Source organism: Homarus americanus, unplaced genomic scaffold (assembly GCF_018991925.1).
Source record: "Homarus americanus isolate GMGI-L3 unplaced genomic scaffold, GMGI_Hamer_2.0 scaffold57965, whole genome shotgun sequence".
Taxonomy (NCBI): domain Eukaryota; kingdom Metazoa; phylum Arthropoda; class Malacostraca; order Decapoda; family Nephropidae; genus Homarus; species Homarus americanus.
In genome coordinates this window covers 226,363-243,463 of record NW_024725031.1, presented here as the reverse complement: position 1 = coordinate 243,463, position 17,101 = coordinate 226,363, and the positions used below count along the sequence as shown (strand labels likewise).

The 17,101-nt window shown below is 41.6% G+C and overlaps 1 protein-coding gene across 3 annotated transcripts; it reads right to left on the bottom strand.

The window, feature by feature from the left end:
• Positions 1–2,341: 2,341 nt before the first annotated feature.
• On the bottom strand, positions 2,342–16,806 carry LOC121864602. Of its 3 annotated transcripts, XM_042363676.1 has the most exons (9): positions 15,696–15,802; positions 14,456–14,590; positions 9,064–9,202; positions 8,447–8,531; positions 5,359–5,528; positions 4,661–4,741; positions 4,321–4,409; positions 3,091–3,210; positions 2,342–2,729 (listed from the first exon to the last, which is right to left on the bottom strand). In XM_042363676.1, exons 1-9 carry the CDS (start codon positions 15,699–15,701, stop codon positions 2,535–2,537), a joined length of 1,020 nt encoding a protein of 339 aa, XP_042219610.1. In that variant the 5' UTR covers positions 15,702–15,802; the 3' UTR covers positions 2,342–2,534. The 3 variants fall into 3 exon arrangements, with proteins under 3 accessions (XP_042219610.1, XP_042219612.1, XP_042219611.1); XM_042363678.1 differs by lacking the exons at positions 14,456–14,590; positions 15,696–15,802 and adding an exon at positions 16,786–16,806; XM_042363677.1 differs by lacking the exon at positions 14,456–14,590 and having other exon boundaries at positions 15,696–15,792.
• Positions 16,807–17,101: the final 295 nt, after the last annotated feature.

The window sequence follows — 17,101 nt, the reverse complement described above, 5'->3', positions numbered from 1 at the left end:
ACCAATCACATGTATTCTTTCATATCGTTTTATCTATGTCCCCAAGTGTTAAACATGAAGTTTAAGTGCCCAAGCTGTCATTTCCTTGTTCAGTGCTCTAAGGCAGGGTTGCTAACCGTCATTTTTCAATGCCAAATTACCCCAAATTTGGTATTAAAAGAAAAAAAATTGGTTTGGCATTGAAAAAAGTAATTTGGCATTCTGGTATTAGTAATGTCCAATTCTGGTAGTGAGGAAATCTGTTGGTGTGATATTTTGCTTTACAGTGAGGAAGAAAACATCGTTTAATTTTCCGGGTTGTTACCCCACCACCACCTGCTCCAGCCGGTCAACCACTCTGTGCACAGCTAACCTTCTAAGGCCCAAACACCAACCTCATAACAAGGAAGCAACTAACCCAGACCCTTAATTACACACACACACACAAATAATTTACAGAAAGCGTCGCAATTTCTTCAAGGAAAAACCCCGCATGAAAGAGAACATTTTTAATAACCACAATTTCTTAAATGTCAGATTTGTTTTCACGATAAAATACTGTACAACGTTGCATGTAAATTAAGTAATACTGTCTTTAATGTCTGTGGCAAATTAATAATGTATTTTTTAATTAATTAATTATTAACCATAGTAAAAGAATTGTGTGGGTGGAGCCATGTGGGTGTGGGGAGACATCCACACGGTCACATACCTAGAGGTCTCATGAGGTAAAGTGATGTCAGGTGGCAATGACAGCGGACTTTCCCTTTGATTCTTGTGTCTATTAGCACCTTGACAATCCACCTCACCTAGCCTACCCTCATATCCCCCCTCCCTTCTCCTCCACCTTTCCTTCAGGGGCTTGGCCTTCCTGCTATATGTCGGTTGCTCTTTGCGCACACACACACACACACATCCTGTTTGGTAGCTGCCTACTACCTTCTTAATAATGCATTATGCTAATTTGCGGTAGATGTGGCTCTCAATGACTGTGTTTTGTCAAAGTGGCTCCCTTGCAAAAATTAGTTAATAACACTGCCCTAAGTGATGGGGACCCTATGCAGCCACACAGACCACATATAGCTGGGGCCGGCCCTGAGACACAGCATACGTACGTTAATATCAAAAGATTGAATTACAGTTTTAGGTTTATTGATTATTTATACGTTAAAATAAGGATACAATGTTTACTTGTGTGATTTCAACTAAATGGGTTTCATAATGACATTCCCATATACAGTGGTCTCTCGGTTAACGAGCACAATTCGTTCCAGAAGGTTGCTCGTTAACCGAAACCATTGTTTCAATGGGTTTTTGGGTAATTGGTTCCAGCTCACAGAAAATTGCTTAAAATCAACTAAAAAGGTAGTAAAGTACACTTACTTTGAGGTGTGTATGTAGAAGGCTCCTGGATGATGATAATGATGATGATGGGAGTGGAGGAGAAGGAGAAGAGAAGGGTGGAAGAGAAGTCACTCCATGGCGCAATTTCACCCATAAAATTTTAGTTCTCTTGGTGTAATTCAAAATTATTTTCTTTTAATCAACACTGCACTGCATTATATATTGTCAATATGTAAAATAAATTTCAAAATAACCAATAATTTGCTTGGAAACACGGAAAAAAAGTGTTTAGTTGAAGAGAGTCTCAAGCAAGATGTTACCTCCACTGAAAAGACACAGAGACTGACGCCTGTTTGGTGTGTTGACAGGCTGTTTGGCGCGCATAAACTAGTTTTCTGTACTTCAATTATGTTCAATAATTGTTAAAATGACTAAAAAATTTAATATTAAACTTTTAAAATTATTGAATAGTATAAACTTCTTGATATTTACAGTACTTAAATAGTACGAAATTTAAGCCCTAGAACCGATTACTGTATTGGCGGACTAATACTACAGCTGGTGGACCGCCAAATGCAAGCGAAAACGTGTTGAGGTCCACTCGTAAGAAACTCGTTAATCGAGGGATTGCTCGTTAACCAAAGTTGAGAATCTTATGGAAGATAAATCGTTAACCGAAATCTCGTTAACCGAGGCGCTCGTTAACCGAGGGATCACTGTATCATTATGGATGACTAGACCAGTAGTTATTTTTATCATCGCGCTTTTAATGGAATAATCCTAATTAATAGCTGTTGATGGTGAGGCTTTCGCAAAGACCTTGGCGGGTGTTGACAACACATAATGGTGTACGTATACGATACCAATGGGCAATTCTGTCTGAAGATTCAAAGGAACTGTATAAAGATGAGAAGCTACACTTTAATCGATAATATAATAACAAACAGAATTCATATATACCTACAAATTTAAATAACAAAAGTATTATATAAAGAGGATAGAAAGAATCTGTAAACAATGTAACTCAACCATTCATTTATTTTTGGTAGAGACGTTCATTGTAACATTTAGTTATTAAGTTCAGTGTAAGTGTTAAAAATTTTTCATAAGTTTAGAATACCATGAGATGAAGGCATTGCAGTATTTTCATAGTTCATGTTCCAACAATGTTGAGTATAACGAGGCACATATTTGTGTTATGTAGTATTACTTCAGAAGGAGGCGAGCAGCTCTAGTACCAACTCTGTCAGGTATTCCTCGTTCTGGTAGATGGCCTCGTAGTCCTCCTCGAGGATTGGCGACTCCTGTAGGTGGTGGTGGGAGGCCTGCGTCATGTTTATCCAGAAGTCCCCCATATCCACTGCCTCGCCTCCTAACCTAATGAAGTCTTCCAGGGAACTGTACATCTGTTGAGAAAATTGTGTTGTCCAAATCAGATATTGTTGAATAAGTGCGAGATTATATTAAATTAATATAATGAAATGTGGGGCACAGAAGCTGACCTCTAATGGATAAAAATAAAGAAAATAAATATGCTTATGAATACTACACGAGATTAAGGTAAAGTCCTACTAGTAGCTTAAACTGATGTTTTTGTTGGTGGTAAAGTTGCCTTAATAAACTGTACACTACTGTATACAGTCTGTACTGGGTGCTACTGTAGTAAGTTGTCTACCGGGATATTTACGCTGCAGTGTAAATATCCCGGTAGACCAACTCCTGCTCGGTCTAGACCACATAAAATTATGCACTCTGTACGCATCTCACCTTATCAACAAACGGGATGATGGACCTTAGCGGCTCTTTGAGGATCTTTTTGTAGCCAGACGGATCACTCCCACGCTTCAGGATCATTGATATCAGCGATCCCAGGAAATTTGGAGCGATCTATATAGATCAATCAGAAAAATTAGGAATTATTTGTATTAATTTTTTAAACGTTAATTGGAGACATTTGAGCTGTAACGTAGGATGTGGTGAAGATTCTTTTAAGCTGAAAATGGAAATGCTATACAGTCAACCCTCGCTTTACGCGGTCCCACATTCCGCGTTTCCACGTTTACGCGGTACCCTGCCGAAACCGGAATGCTCACATTCCGCGGTGCGTGTACCCCTTTACGCGGAGAGCGGCGCGAGCAGGGTGCGCACAAGGTCGCCCAGTCATCAAAACATTACCGAGTTCTTCACCCGCCACCCACCACAGCCGGCCCAAGTCAGTGATAGTGATAATTATAGTGAGGATATGGACTTTGAGGGTTTGACAAAGAGGCCCTGCAAGCCTCTGTGGTGGATAGTGATACAATTGATACAAGTGATACAGGTGAGGGCCAATAATCTGCCCTCTGCCTCGGAACCAACCCCCATCCCCGTGTGCCCAGCCATCTTTTCTACTAATGTAAGTGTTAAAAAACCTAATATTATTGATATTTCTCTTAATTATTAATTATGTGTGCATACCATCATAAAATTAAGAAGTTATTTTTATTACAACGTAGGTATTGTGTCTGAAAAAGCGGAGTTTGGGGGTCGGCCTGGTCTCTATTTCAATTAATCCCATATGTTATGTTGTTCACTTTACACGTTTCTCACTTTACACGGGCCGCCGTGGGTTCTATTGACCGCGTAAAGTGAGGGTTTACTGTATAAATAGATTGAAATACATTTAATTTGTCTTAACTTCAGTCCAATCCTATACCACTAGATTTATAAGTTCGGGTAAGTGCAGGCTATGTCAAGGTAGAATTAGGATGGATTTAGGCTAGGTTATCTTGGGTTTGGTTAGGTTGTGTTAGGGCACGTTAGATTAAGTTAGGAAAGGTCGAGTTAAACTAGGTTGGCTCAGGGCAGGTTAGTTTAAGTTAGAATTGGTCAGGTTCAGTTAGGCTACTGTTAGATTAAGTTAGATTAGGTTAGTTTACCTTAGATTTTGATAAGGTTATGCTTGGTTTTGGTTAAGATTTCATCGTATAAGCGAAAGTGTGAGAGTAAGCATCGTACCTTAGGAACCTTCTTGTTAATGGCCAGTGCTGCTTCATGCTCGTCCGTGTCGTTAGGTAACTTGAGTGATGTTTGGATCACGTGGATACCTGTATATAACTTATGCGTGACTAAGATACCTTGTATACCATGGGTTGAGAAAATGCCTGTATATCATTATAAATTATTATTATACTTAATTAAACCTGTGTCATCACAGCAGAGAATACCATCACAAAAGACACTGAATTCGAGAGTGTGAGACATAATAGGTATATTGTTGAGTGAAGACAGTGATGTCACAAAAACTATTACGTCACGACTGAGTGTAAGAGTATTTTAAGGAAGAAGAGCCACTCACTATTAAACACTACAGCCTTGAGTGTGATGGACATCTCTCGTAGACTTATCACCAGCTTCTCCTGCCCCTGATGCTGCGCCTCTGGAAGTATAAAACTTTCACATATAGGTACTTTTTTGGAGCTTGCGTTACTCGTCTTGGTCTATTCCCAGAGTGTATGTCGCGTGTGGGGTACTTATTTTTTTCAAATGTTGTATAAAGCAGCCATTAACCACTGCTTGGTCATCTTTGTTTTAATATCTTAAGCTTTAGGATATTTTATATGGGCCCTGTAAACGCTTTTGCGCTTCATCTTGCACAGGATGCAAGGATGTGTCCAATAAACTAGCCCCCTCGCGGGGAAATCTGAAATGCTAACGATCGCCATTTTTTTTTTTTAAATATTGTATTGTGTATTATTCGATTCGTGCTTAATTATCTGTAATTTTTGTTATTGCATTATTTTCCATTATCTAGTGATGTGTGTTCAGTGACATGTAATATATTTACCTAAAACTGCATGTTCTGGGTTCGAGTCCTAACTTGGGACAGATGTAAGAAAGATGTTATTCAGTGACCCAACCAAACAACAGGTTTTCTCTGGGTACTCCAATTTCCTCCTGTACTAACACTGGACAGTAAAGTTCATAAAGAATGGACCAATCGCCCGAGCGGCTAGGAAGCTGGTAAATGGTGAAAAGATACATTAAAAGAGTTACCCTTCAGAACGGATAGCGAGGTGAGGGTGTAGAGAGGAGTGGCGTGGCCTTGCACGTGGCTGGTGATGGTGTCCTTCCACGCTGTCTTGATGACGTCATACACGGACCTCATCGTACCAAACATGAAGCGTCTCATCTCGGGGAACAGTTCCTCCACGCTCGTCTCCCCTCTAGGTGCCAGAAAACATACACAGAATTAGAAGCTGTGTTGGGTCAAAAAACTCAGCAAGGCTAATAATTTATGGACCGAATGAAATGCAGGATAAAAACAACACGGCAGGAAAAAGGTAGCTATATGCTCCTTTTGTGTTTATGACTTAGGGTTGCCATACGTCCGTATTTTCCCGGACATGTCCTCCATTTAGGTCTCGAAATCTTCATTCGGAAGGAATTTTTAAAATTCTTCAAAAGTCCGGAATTTCAGCTTCCATCATTTTCTCCACGGAAAAAGAAACATGAAACTGTAATGACGAGAGAGAGGGGAGGTGCAAACCGTAGAGATCTCGTTCAGTTTTCGTCAGCTGATAAGTCACGTATAGTACAAGTAGTACACGTGACGCCTGTACAGTGTTGTCAACTTAGCTGCTAGCAGTTTTTGGGCTAGCATGTAGTGCTATGTACTGCTTTTCCTTGTTCTTCAGCCACGCGCATTATTATGATTTATTTTTGTATTTAGTGCTATTGCAGCATTTGTTTTTCTTGTCCTGCATTAAAGCCATTTTAGCAATTTTCAACCATAATCTAGCCACTTTCGCTATATTATTTACGTTTGTTGACAACTATGACGGTGACCGGTGGTTGGCCAGTCTTTAACCTGCAGTGACAGTGTTTGAACTTAGTCTTTGTTGTGGGTTTGTCGCTTGTTGCCTCAGCTAGTGCTTACGATTTGTTGTACTTTTCCAGAGAAAAATGCCCAAACGCAAATGTAAATTCACTGTAGAGTTGCAGAGCAAACTCCCATGTTTTAAGAGAGGCAGGGATGAAAGGGAAGCGCAGTGTTTGGTGTGCAAACCAGGAACGTACGTCTCTGTGGCAAATAAAGGTATTAATGATTTGCAAACACATGTGAACTCGGACAAACACAAGAAAGCAGTTCAAGGAGAGGGCTCATCGATGAAACTGACAGATTTTTTTGTCAAACCAGGTAGTAAAACTGAAGATGCTGTCACTGCTGCAGAAGGTACTTATGCATTTCACACTGTTAAACATCACAAAAGCTTCAAGTCCATGAACTGTTCATCTGCCTTGGTTAAAAATACTTCCTCTGATTCTGAGGTGGCAAGGAAGTTTTCTAGTGCTCGAACAAAAACAGAAGCAATTGTTAATTCTGTGCTTGCACCACATTCTGTTAATGCTGCCTTGAAAAATCTTGAAGAAAATGAGATAGCGTATTGTGGAATTGCTACAGATGGAAGTAATCACAATTCAATAAAGCTATTTCCTGTAATTATTCAGTACTTTGACTGGAAGAATGGTGGCTTGCAGTCAAAACTGATTGAGTTAAAGAACACACCTAATGAGACTGTAGACACAATCGCTAATTATGTAAAGGAAACTCTGGAGAAAAATGGTCTCTCTGAGAAATGTGTTGCATTCACAGGTGACAACTGCAATACAATGTTTGGAGGACTCAGACGTAATGAAGACGGCAATAATGTGTTTGCAAATTTGAAGAAATTGCTTCAAAAGAGATCACTAATTGGAGTGGGTTGCCCAGCGCATATTTTAAACAACTGTGTCCATCATGCAGCAGAAAGAATGGATATTAATATTGAAAATATTATCTGTAAAATTTATCAATATTTTCATATCTACACACTTCAAACTGAGCAACTCAAGGAGTATTGTGATTTTGTTGAAGTTGAATACAGGAAGCTCCTCTCCCATAGTAAGACTCGCTTGCTGTCACTATTGCCTGGCATCGCCAGGCTAATACAGATGTTTCCTGCTTTGAAATCCTTCTTTCTATCACAAGACAAACCACCCACAGTAATTAAAAAATTCTTTGAGAATGAAATGAGTGAGATTTACCTCTGGCACATGCACTCATTAATGAATGTATTTCATTCACACATTCAAGTAATTGAAAGGGAAAGCAATCCTGTTGTAGATGTGTTGACAAATTGAATCTGTTCATAAAATGCTTGTTGAACGCAAGAGTCAGAATTTTATGTCCTTGAAAGTTAAAGGATTGCTTGCTCAAAAAACGCACAGAAGGAAATGAGAAAGTGTAACAAGTTTTGTGCTGAAATAGTTAATCTATACGACAGATGCCTTGAGTATATTGAGAAATGGATGAAACCAATGGAAGATTTTTCTTGTTTCAAGTGGATAACCTTGAGTGAAACACCAAACTGGACTGATGTGGAGCCGTGTGTTAAATATTTGATGGATAAGGGGGTAGAAGTTGATGATGTGAAGTGTTTTGACCAAGTTAGTAACCTGAAGCAGTTTGTGAAAAATTACAAGAGTGATGAATTTAGTAATCTTCCAACACATAAAAAGTGGACCAGATACTTTGAAAAATCAAAGAACTTTGAAAGCCACTCAGAATTGCTAAGAATTGCACAATTCTTCTATGCTATATCATCTCACAATGCAAATGTAGAAAGAGTTTCTTCACTGCTGCAAAGTCAATGGACAAAGGAAAGGAACAATTTGAGTGGTGAAACAATGAAAGGCATTCTGACTGTACAGTACAACTTCCGAGAAACATCTTGCAGTGACTTCTATACCTTTCTTAAGAGCAATCAGCCAATAATGAAGAAGATCCAATCTACAGAAAAGTATGCATGGGCACATCAAGTCACACACACAGTGGAGGAAGAAGACTGCAGCTAAGGGCTTGAAGATGTTCAGCCTGAAGCAAAGGTAATTTTTTTTATTATTTTAAAGATTTCTATACCATGTATGTTGTATATTAGCCTGTGTGTGCCAGGCAGGGGTTGATGTCTTCCGGAGCGTCCTCTTTTTTTAACGTTCAGATATGGCAACCCTAATTTATGTATAGGTCTGATCTTCACCTGATAGAATTTATGCACGTAGACACACCTGACGAAAAAGCTTACACAGATGACAAACAACTTACATAGGTGATTCGCTAACATGGGGTATGAGTGTGTATAAAGCTGACTCGATCCGACTCAAGACCGACTCCACGAAGTGGCTCAGCTCTGAAAGTCAACAAATAGGCTACTCAATCCTTCACATGCTACAGAATCACATTTATTAGTCTTACTTGTTATGAAGTTATATTGTGGATACAGGAGACCATAATCTCTAAGGTTCGTACAATTAATATTTCTATTAAGTATTGATGAAAGGATGCACAAAATTGATTAAAACACAAAAATAACAAAACTGTAGTACTGTACTGAAATTACACTGAGACTCTACCATAACTACTGTAGATATGTTTAATTAGCATCAGACAGGGCAATAAATTAACAAAAAGATTTTATTTCACATAATGCTGTGCCATCATAGGCTTCATCTACTTGAGGGACATTGATTGGTAACGTATCCGGTGGGTTGGTGAGGTCACTACGTGTACTCTAGCCTCTGTATTTTACTGCACTTTTCAGCTTGTTATTGTACACATCTTTATCTTAAGAGATTGAGTTTTGTCTTCGGGGATAACGAAATAAAATCTTCGGTTTGAGATAACTGTAAATGTTCAACTCGGCGCCACGAATCTTTACCTACCATCGAGGATGTTAACGAGGCGAGGATGGATGTCTGTGTGAAAGACCTCCTGAGGGGAGTACCTGCTGCAGTGGTCGCCGGGCTCCTCCACGTCGCCGTTGTTGTCGAGCAGGAGTTCCTTTGCCTCGCCCACCTCCCCCTGGGAATACACAAGCACACCCTCCGTCAACTCAGTATCTTTCATATAATAACACCTAAGTAGTGATGCGATATTATAACTACGGTTGCCAGACGTCCAGTTTCCGACCGGAATGTCTGGTTATACAGTGTATATCCCATGTCCGGTCAGAAGTAGTGACCCGACGCTAAATTGTCCGGTCAGAGCAAAGTGGAAATAGTAATTACAATTTAAAACTGAAACTCACTCATTCTTTCATATGATGAATGATAAAGAATCACTGTTAAGTCTCCACCTCCCCCCCCCCCCAAAAAAAAAGAAATATTAATAAATTAAAAAGCGTTTTCTTTGAATTTTGTTGACTCGGACACCATTACTGGCTCTGCCAAATTGCCTTAGTCATATATATTGAGGTTGATGGGGACAAGCTTTTCAATGATATTTTCAATTTGAATGAAGTGCTGCCTGCCCTGAGGAATATGACAGAGGTCCCGTCATCCGTAACAATGGTTTCATCACACGAAATGGCTCAAGAGAAACAATTAAACTCCTCTGATCTGTGGGTAAAATTAAAAAAAATTCCGAGTCCCCAAATTTACTCAAGATAGTGCAGCATGTGTTTGCTATTCCACCCAGCAATGCATATGTAGAGCGCATCTTCAGTGTGATGAAAAACCTTTGGACAGATGAAAGAAATTGTCTCAAGTGGACATGGTACAAGGCAGAACTGTTGGTTCACTTCAACAATGGAATGAGTTGTGGAGAGTTTGGAGCATTTCTCGGAACTAAAGCTGCCAAGGAACTTGTTAGAGCTACAAGAAAAAATATAAAATATCAACCTAACAAGTAAAGAGGACACTACAAATGGAAGGAAAAAAGTAATACTTTTGTTATTTATCTTATTACTAGTGCGAGCTGCTTCTTTTATTTGTTAATTAATATAATTGGAAAATACTACTGTTGAATTTGCATGCTGAAAATAAATGGAATTAACTTTAATTTTGTTTTGTTTGCGTTCGATCTGTCACCTATTCCCCCAGCAATGTATGGTCGAGTACACACTGAGATACATGTTGTGCAACATTGTCTCTGGACTGTTTTTCGACTGTCTCAGAAAAATCCAAATTTGTTGCACGACTGTCTCGCAAAAGTCCAGAAACACTGTCTCAGGACCTCGTACACACCAAGATACTGCAGTGGCTTCCTCTCACTACAACCACTCAGCCATCCTCGCCTCGGCCAATCAGCAGCGAGTTGCATACCACAGCCTCCCCTCCTGAACCACTCGCTGATTGGCCACCTGCCGTCCTCGACCAGCCAATCAGAGGCTCCTTTCATCTCGCACCTCGAATCTTGAGTAGGTAGGATTGTATAAATACCCCCCCCCCCGCCTCGCCGCTTTCAGGGGGCAACATCAAGCTACAGGGCCCACGAAAAAGGAACCCCACAAGGAGGCATCCTCAGTCCAACGCTGTTCAATGTCCTGATGGAAAATCTAGTCAGACTACCTTTCAGACAAACAGCCAAGTTCCTCTGCTATGCAGACGACTTGCAGCTCATAGTAAGAGGAGCAAACAGACTAGCCAACATGCAACACGCACTCCAACTTATAGAAGAGGAGTGCAACAGACTTGGACTCAAGATAAATCCAGCCAAGTCGAAAGCGATGGCCATCTGCACAGACACACCAGACATGATGTTCTCCATACAAAACACGCCGGTAGTCTGGACCAACACCCACCAGCGTCTTGGAATCTGGTTCGACCAGAAACTCACTTTCAAGCCGCAACTCGAGTATCTCTGGCACATGACGAAGAGCAGACACAACATAATGAGGTCGCTCACCAGCACAACCGCAGGAGTGAACATACACGTGCTCAAAGCCTACTACACGGCCGCCATCAGTGCTCATTGGACTGAGAGAAGACCAGATAGCTCAGCTAGAAGTTATCCAAAATAATGCTCTCATGACCATGCTTGGAGCACCCAAGTGGATCAGAATTTTGTAATTTGCAAATGGAAACTGAACTACCATCCCTGGCAGTACGAGTCAAGCAGGTGACAGCCGGATTCCTCGCCAAAATCTGTAGATCAGATAAGCCCACAGCTGCAAAAATGCGAATCAGTGCCTAACTTGACCACAGAGCGTGAGGGGCCACCTGGTCACATGAGGCGAGCAAGGTCATCAGGCACCTGCAAGCAGAAACACTCATCAAGAACATTCAAGACATACGAGACAGGGATTATGTAGTTCCACCACCATGGAGCCCTCCACCAGCAACCATTCAAAATCAACGAACTAGGTGATAGCAAAGCCAACCTCCAGAAGGAAGACCTCAAAAGATAACTCAGGAAGCCATAGCCACCGAGACACCAGCTGATGTAGCATCATACTTCATGAAAGATCCGGAGCGGCCTTCCACACCCAAGGTCAGACCCTCCTATGGAGACTTTCCAATGACTGCTCCACCCTACAAACAGAGTTGGTAGCAATCTCAAATGCCGTACAACACGCTGCAACAAAACATAACAAGTCCATCATAATTCACACGGACTCGAAAACGGCCATGCAGGTGCTGCAACACAGTCAACCAAGAGACAACGTCTACATCATAACCTCGATCCTCGCACAGCTACAGGACTTCCAAAGACAAAATCGCCCAGTCGTCTTACACTGGATTCCCAAGTCATGTAGGGATCGGGGTAAATGACATGGCAGATGAAGCAGCCAAGGCAGCCACACATTTTAGAAGCGTACACATTCAAGTTCCACCAAGCGTGCAACAGACCAAGAACCACCTTAGAAAGACTACCAAGCTCCACAACCAAAAGAGCTTCCTTGACACATTCAACGCTGGTTCCCAATCAGCCAAATGGTACCTGGCGGCTACAAAAGGGGAACCACCATACGCAGACAAGAAAACACCAAGACAAACCCAATTTAGCCTTCATCGACTACAACTAGGGTACAAGTGCACCTGGCAGACGATCGGAAATGTCATCAGGGAATGCACCCACTGTCAGGAGCCAGAGGCCAACCCACTGGAACACTATCTCCTCGACTGCGAAGTCACACAAAGTCTCCGAAACAATTTGAAACTTCCAAGAAGAACACACAACACCAGCGGTCACTCTAACCCGAAAGGCCTAAACAAACCATATTCACCACCTTCTCCGGGTCATCACACGGGTCATCACACGATACCCACCACCCAGATAGCTTAGGAAGTATCCTCCCCCATCCAGTGCGGACCCCGGTTCGAGGGGCGCGCCACTCCGAAACTGACCACGTCCAAGAGTGGGGGTTGGTGGTAGGCTCTCACTGACCGAGGTCCGCTCACACTTGCAAACCTGCAGTGTCCTTTCATATCTGCAGGTAGGACACCTTCTATCCCCAATCCGGTCTGCCTGCTCCAAGAGCTCCAGCTCCAGGCCTTTGCCTGTAGGTGGCCCGCCTATAGGCTAAGGCTCGTGTCGGACAGCGGACTACGGTCCGATAATCTCAACGACAACAGCCGTGAAGGTCATTCTACACCACGCTCTCAAGCCGACAAGACCTCCTCTCAAGAAGCTCCTCCACAACACGGCAACTCCCCAGCATCCTACCACTAGCGTAGCTAGGGGGGGGGGGCCGCCCCGGGCGGCACTTTTGGGGGCGGCACTTTTGGGTCTGCTCATCACACATATCTGTAGCTACTGGAGACGTTAATCCATCCCTTTGTATCGGCGGCAAGTTAATCCTTGTCGTGTCTGACCTAACACCTGACCCACATCATCACGGCCACGTCATGAGCTACACCCTTGCTATGCCCCCCCCCCGCCACACACACAACCTGTAACCTGTTGAGGATTAAGGAAACAACTTCAAACAAGTACGCCAGTGAGCTCATGTGGTGTGGGTCAGGTGTTAGGTCAGACACGACGAGGATTAACTTGCCGCCGATACAAAGGGAAGGATTAACGTCTCCAGTAGCTGCAAAACCATGCAGTCTCGGGTCATATAAGTTCATGTACAGCCGACCAATCCACCAGTTACAAGCAATTCACTTCAGTTCTGCACAAGTCTCCATCGTGACAAGACGAGGGGAGGCTAGACGATTTTTAAGTTCTCTTGTGTTTTCGATCCAGTTATTTACTTCGTTGGAAGACATAATACTGTAAGGTAAGAAATATTAAAGTATTGGTCCTAATTTTTTACACTTTTTTACTTTTTTCCCTATCCTATATGTCGTTTTTTATTTTTGTTTAACTGTTACTTATAAAGTTTAAGTATGTTTGGTGTGTATTTAAAGCATACTATATTTGAGTATGTGAAAGTACAGTAATATTATAATGGTACACAAACTATTTAATATATATATATATATATATATATATATATATATATATATATATATATATATATATATATGTATATATATGTATATATAAGAGTGAGTCACTGTGCAATATTTATTTTTTGTGGGGAACGGGGGGCGGCACACACTCTAGCTACGCCACTGCATCCTACTGCATTGTATATACAATATACGTGGAGTTAACGCTATTATGAGTTTCCTTCCTCACCTCCATCCTGAGTGCAAGATCTCCTTTATGTACGTGTGTATGTGGTCCTAAAGAAAGAGATAGTTGACACATAAGAAAGAGAAATTTGACTAACTGCGCCACATACTCACGCTACAATACTTTATCCAGAACCAGTCGCGTAACAATGTTTCTGGACTGTTTCGCAACAGTCGCTGGACAGTCCAGAAACAATGTTGCCGTGTCTCCCAAGTGTTTGTGGATTGTCTCGCAACAGCCCAGAAACATTGTTGCACGACTGTTTCTAGACAAAGTATGTTGGTATGTACGAGGCTTAACACCAACATATGTCCGGTCAGCTCTCAATGGAAATCTGGCAACCCTAATTTTAACGCCGAGGTAACAAACCAATGAAAACTTTTTTGACAGCAATGGGTGGTATTAATAAACTTAACCTTTAAATTCTTTAACTATTTCTCTCGTGTTCTCTGATCTATGTGCTAATACTCGTAATGCAATTTGTTGATATAAGTATCCCAGTAGCCGTAAGACCCTTGGTACTTAATGGGATAAGAAACTATAACTCACAATTTCCGTGATGCCATATGGCAGCAGGGTCTACCATTAGACAATACATTACGCTTCCAATATCTCCCCAGACGGTAGTACCTCCCTGTTTGGTAGCTGCTTACTTCCTACCGCTTAAGTTCGTATACTTGACTGTAGATGTTAACTAAACTATGATCTTACCTCAGTGTCTTCATCCTCCTCAGCGACCACCTCCACATCATCCCCCGTTTTCCTTATATCTCCGACGGGGACTTGAACTAAGGCTTGGGCGACGAAGATGACCACGGCTCCCAGGATACACCAGCACCTCATGCCCTGTGAGGAGGCGTTAGCCAGCATCAGATGATGGACTGCCTGGCAAGAATCTTCTTAAAACACCTCTCTATATCTAATGAGTCGATCCATGGATTCTGAGGTAAGTGTCGCGATGAACAGTAACATGAAGGTTAAAGTTCGTGCTGGCCTCGGTAAATGCATCCATTCTTCATCTCTCTCCAAACATAAAAAAAAAAAATCATGATCGCTCTACTTATCTCTTATATCCATCACCACCTACTTCAAGACATTTATCATCGTCCAGTGGGAAGATAATGCATTACTGCGTTCTTTTGTCCTTTTTTATGCTCATCAGGAAATAACCATTAGTGCTAGTGTAATTTGTATTCAAGCTCTAGTTTCAGTTTCTAGTTTTATCCTCTTCGCCACTGATCGGCTCGTTAGCCGCTTGGGCGATCGGTCACGTCTCTGTTACGCACTGTTGGCAAGTACTGGGCATGCACCGGCTCCTGAATGTACCTGAACCCGCTCCAGTGTTGGTCAAGTCTTGTCTTGAAAGAGCTCGCACTTGGTGCCGTTACAACACTCTCTGGTAGATTGTTCCAAGAGTTTACAACCCTCACTCCGAAAAAGTTTGCCCTCACAGTTTTCTGGACTTGCGGCTTCTTTGATATTGAGCTGTGACCCCTTGTGGGGCGAGCGTCCGCCAGCTCCAAGTAAGGACACTCGACTGAGTAGTGCCCCTCTAGAAACAGATCTAGTTTGAGAATTGGGGGAAAGGAAAAAAATGTGGAGTGAAGATTAGAATGGATAGAATTAGTTGTAGCGTGGTTTAAAACCGAGGCATGCTTCCAAGAAGGATAATTTGAATTTTGAGGCAAAGGCAAGAGGCGAGCAAGCACAGGGGCCAGAATTTCAGCACATTCCCTCAGAACACTAGGGGGTATTCCGTCCGGTCCATGGGTCATGTAAATATATTAAAATTTGATCGATTACGCCGGTATAGTTGATAATTGTAGACGAATTTTATACCATATTTCCTCATCACCATAAGGCTGACAGTCATTGTTTAATGAATCCTGAGCTCGAAATTTTTATCCAAGTTTAAAGGGTGGAATTATAAACAAGATATATCGGGTTTTACCTCCATAATAAATGCATCAGATGTCACAGGGTAACAGTGAGCTGGGCTACTGTTATCAGGTTGTCACTCTTCACTACTGTATACTACCATTCACTGGGTATCTCGCATACCCCTGGACCTATGTAGCCAGGTGGGAAGTATGCCAGGTGTTCCAACTCAATGATAAGTGATTAGTGGAGGGAAAGGACAGTTGTGGACCAGGTTCTTCCTCACAGGTATACTCGCCAGCAGGAGCGATACCTTGTGATAAACGAGTTTTTCTGAACGAGACACCTTACCAGGAAACTGAGTGGTAACAGACCCCACAGGCTCAAATGTGTTATTCACTTAAATTCATTAGCATTACTCGGGTATTCTATCATACTATAAGATAGGAGTAGTAAAGACATGACAAGAAACACACAAAAAACCACAAAACAAACATTTACAATCGCCACACAATCACAACGCTTTAGTGGCTCGCCCAAGCTTACTCCCAGAGACTACAGAGTTGGACAAAATTCATATTTTTACCTTTACTTTTACTTTTATACTCTTCGCCACTAATCGGCTCGTTAGCCGCTTGGGCGGTCGGTCACGTTTGTGATACGCACTGTTGGCAGATACCTCGGGGACCAGACGGGGTGACAAATGACCATACTCCAGACGGGGAAGCACCTCACTCTTGAAGATCGTTACGAATGACGGACCATCCACTCATCCAGATATCTAAACGGCCTTCTTATAAGACCTACTAGTTTCGTTACCTGATTCACCTTCTCACAATGACCCGAGAACTTGAGTTCATTGTCGACATGCACACCCAGGTCCTTTTCACATTCGATCTCAATGAATGCAGTCTCTTCGTCCTGTTGGGACATGTGATACGCCTCCTTACTATTGGTGCGACACAGGTGCATCCTTTTGCACTTCGTGACAATGAATTTTAGCAGCCATTTCCTCGACCATTCTTGAAGCTCATTGAGATCTTTTTGAAGCTCTTCACAGTCTTTTTGGTTCTTAATTTAACCAAATAACTTAGCATCGTCTGCAAACATTTGTATGGTGGAGTGTATAGCTTTTGATATGTCATTCTACTGCGACTACTCACTTCCATCCACCTGTTGTCTTTCCACGGACTTTGTTCACCCCTATTACTTGGGATGTATGTATAGGGCGTCACCTACAGGAGTAAAATAATAATATATATCTAGGATTAAACCTAACTTTGTTTAATATTTTCTACTAGTTTTGAACACCATGAAAATTGACAAATATATTTATTAAAGAATTATTATGATATCGTGTATTATTATTAGCCATGGCAATAGACATTAATAATTATAAATAAAAATACATATAATTGTGGTAAGTAATGGCAGTTGTTGATAAGTGATAAGACATGAATCAGTATTACCAAATGTGTA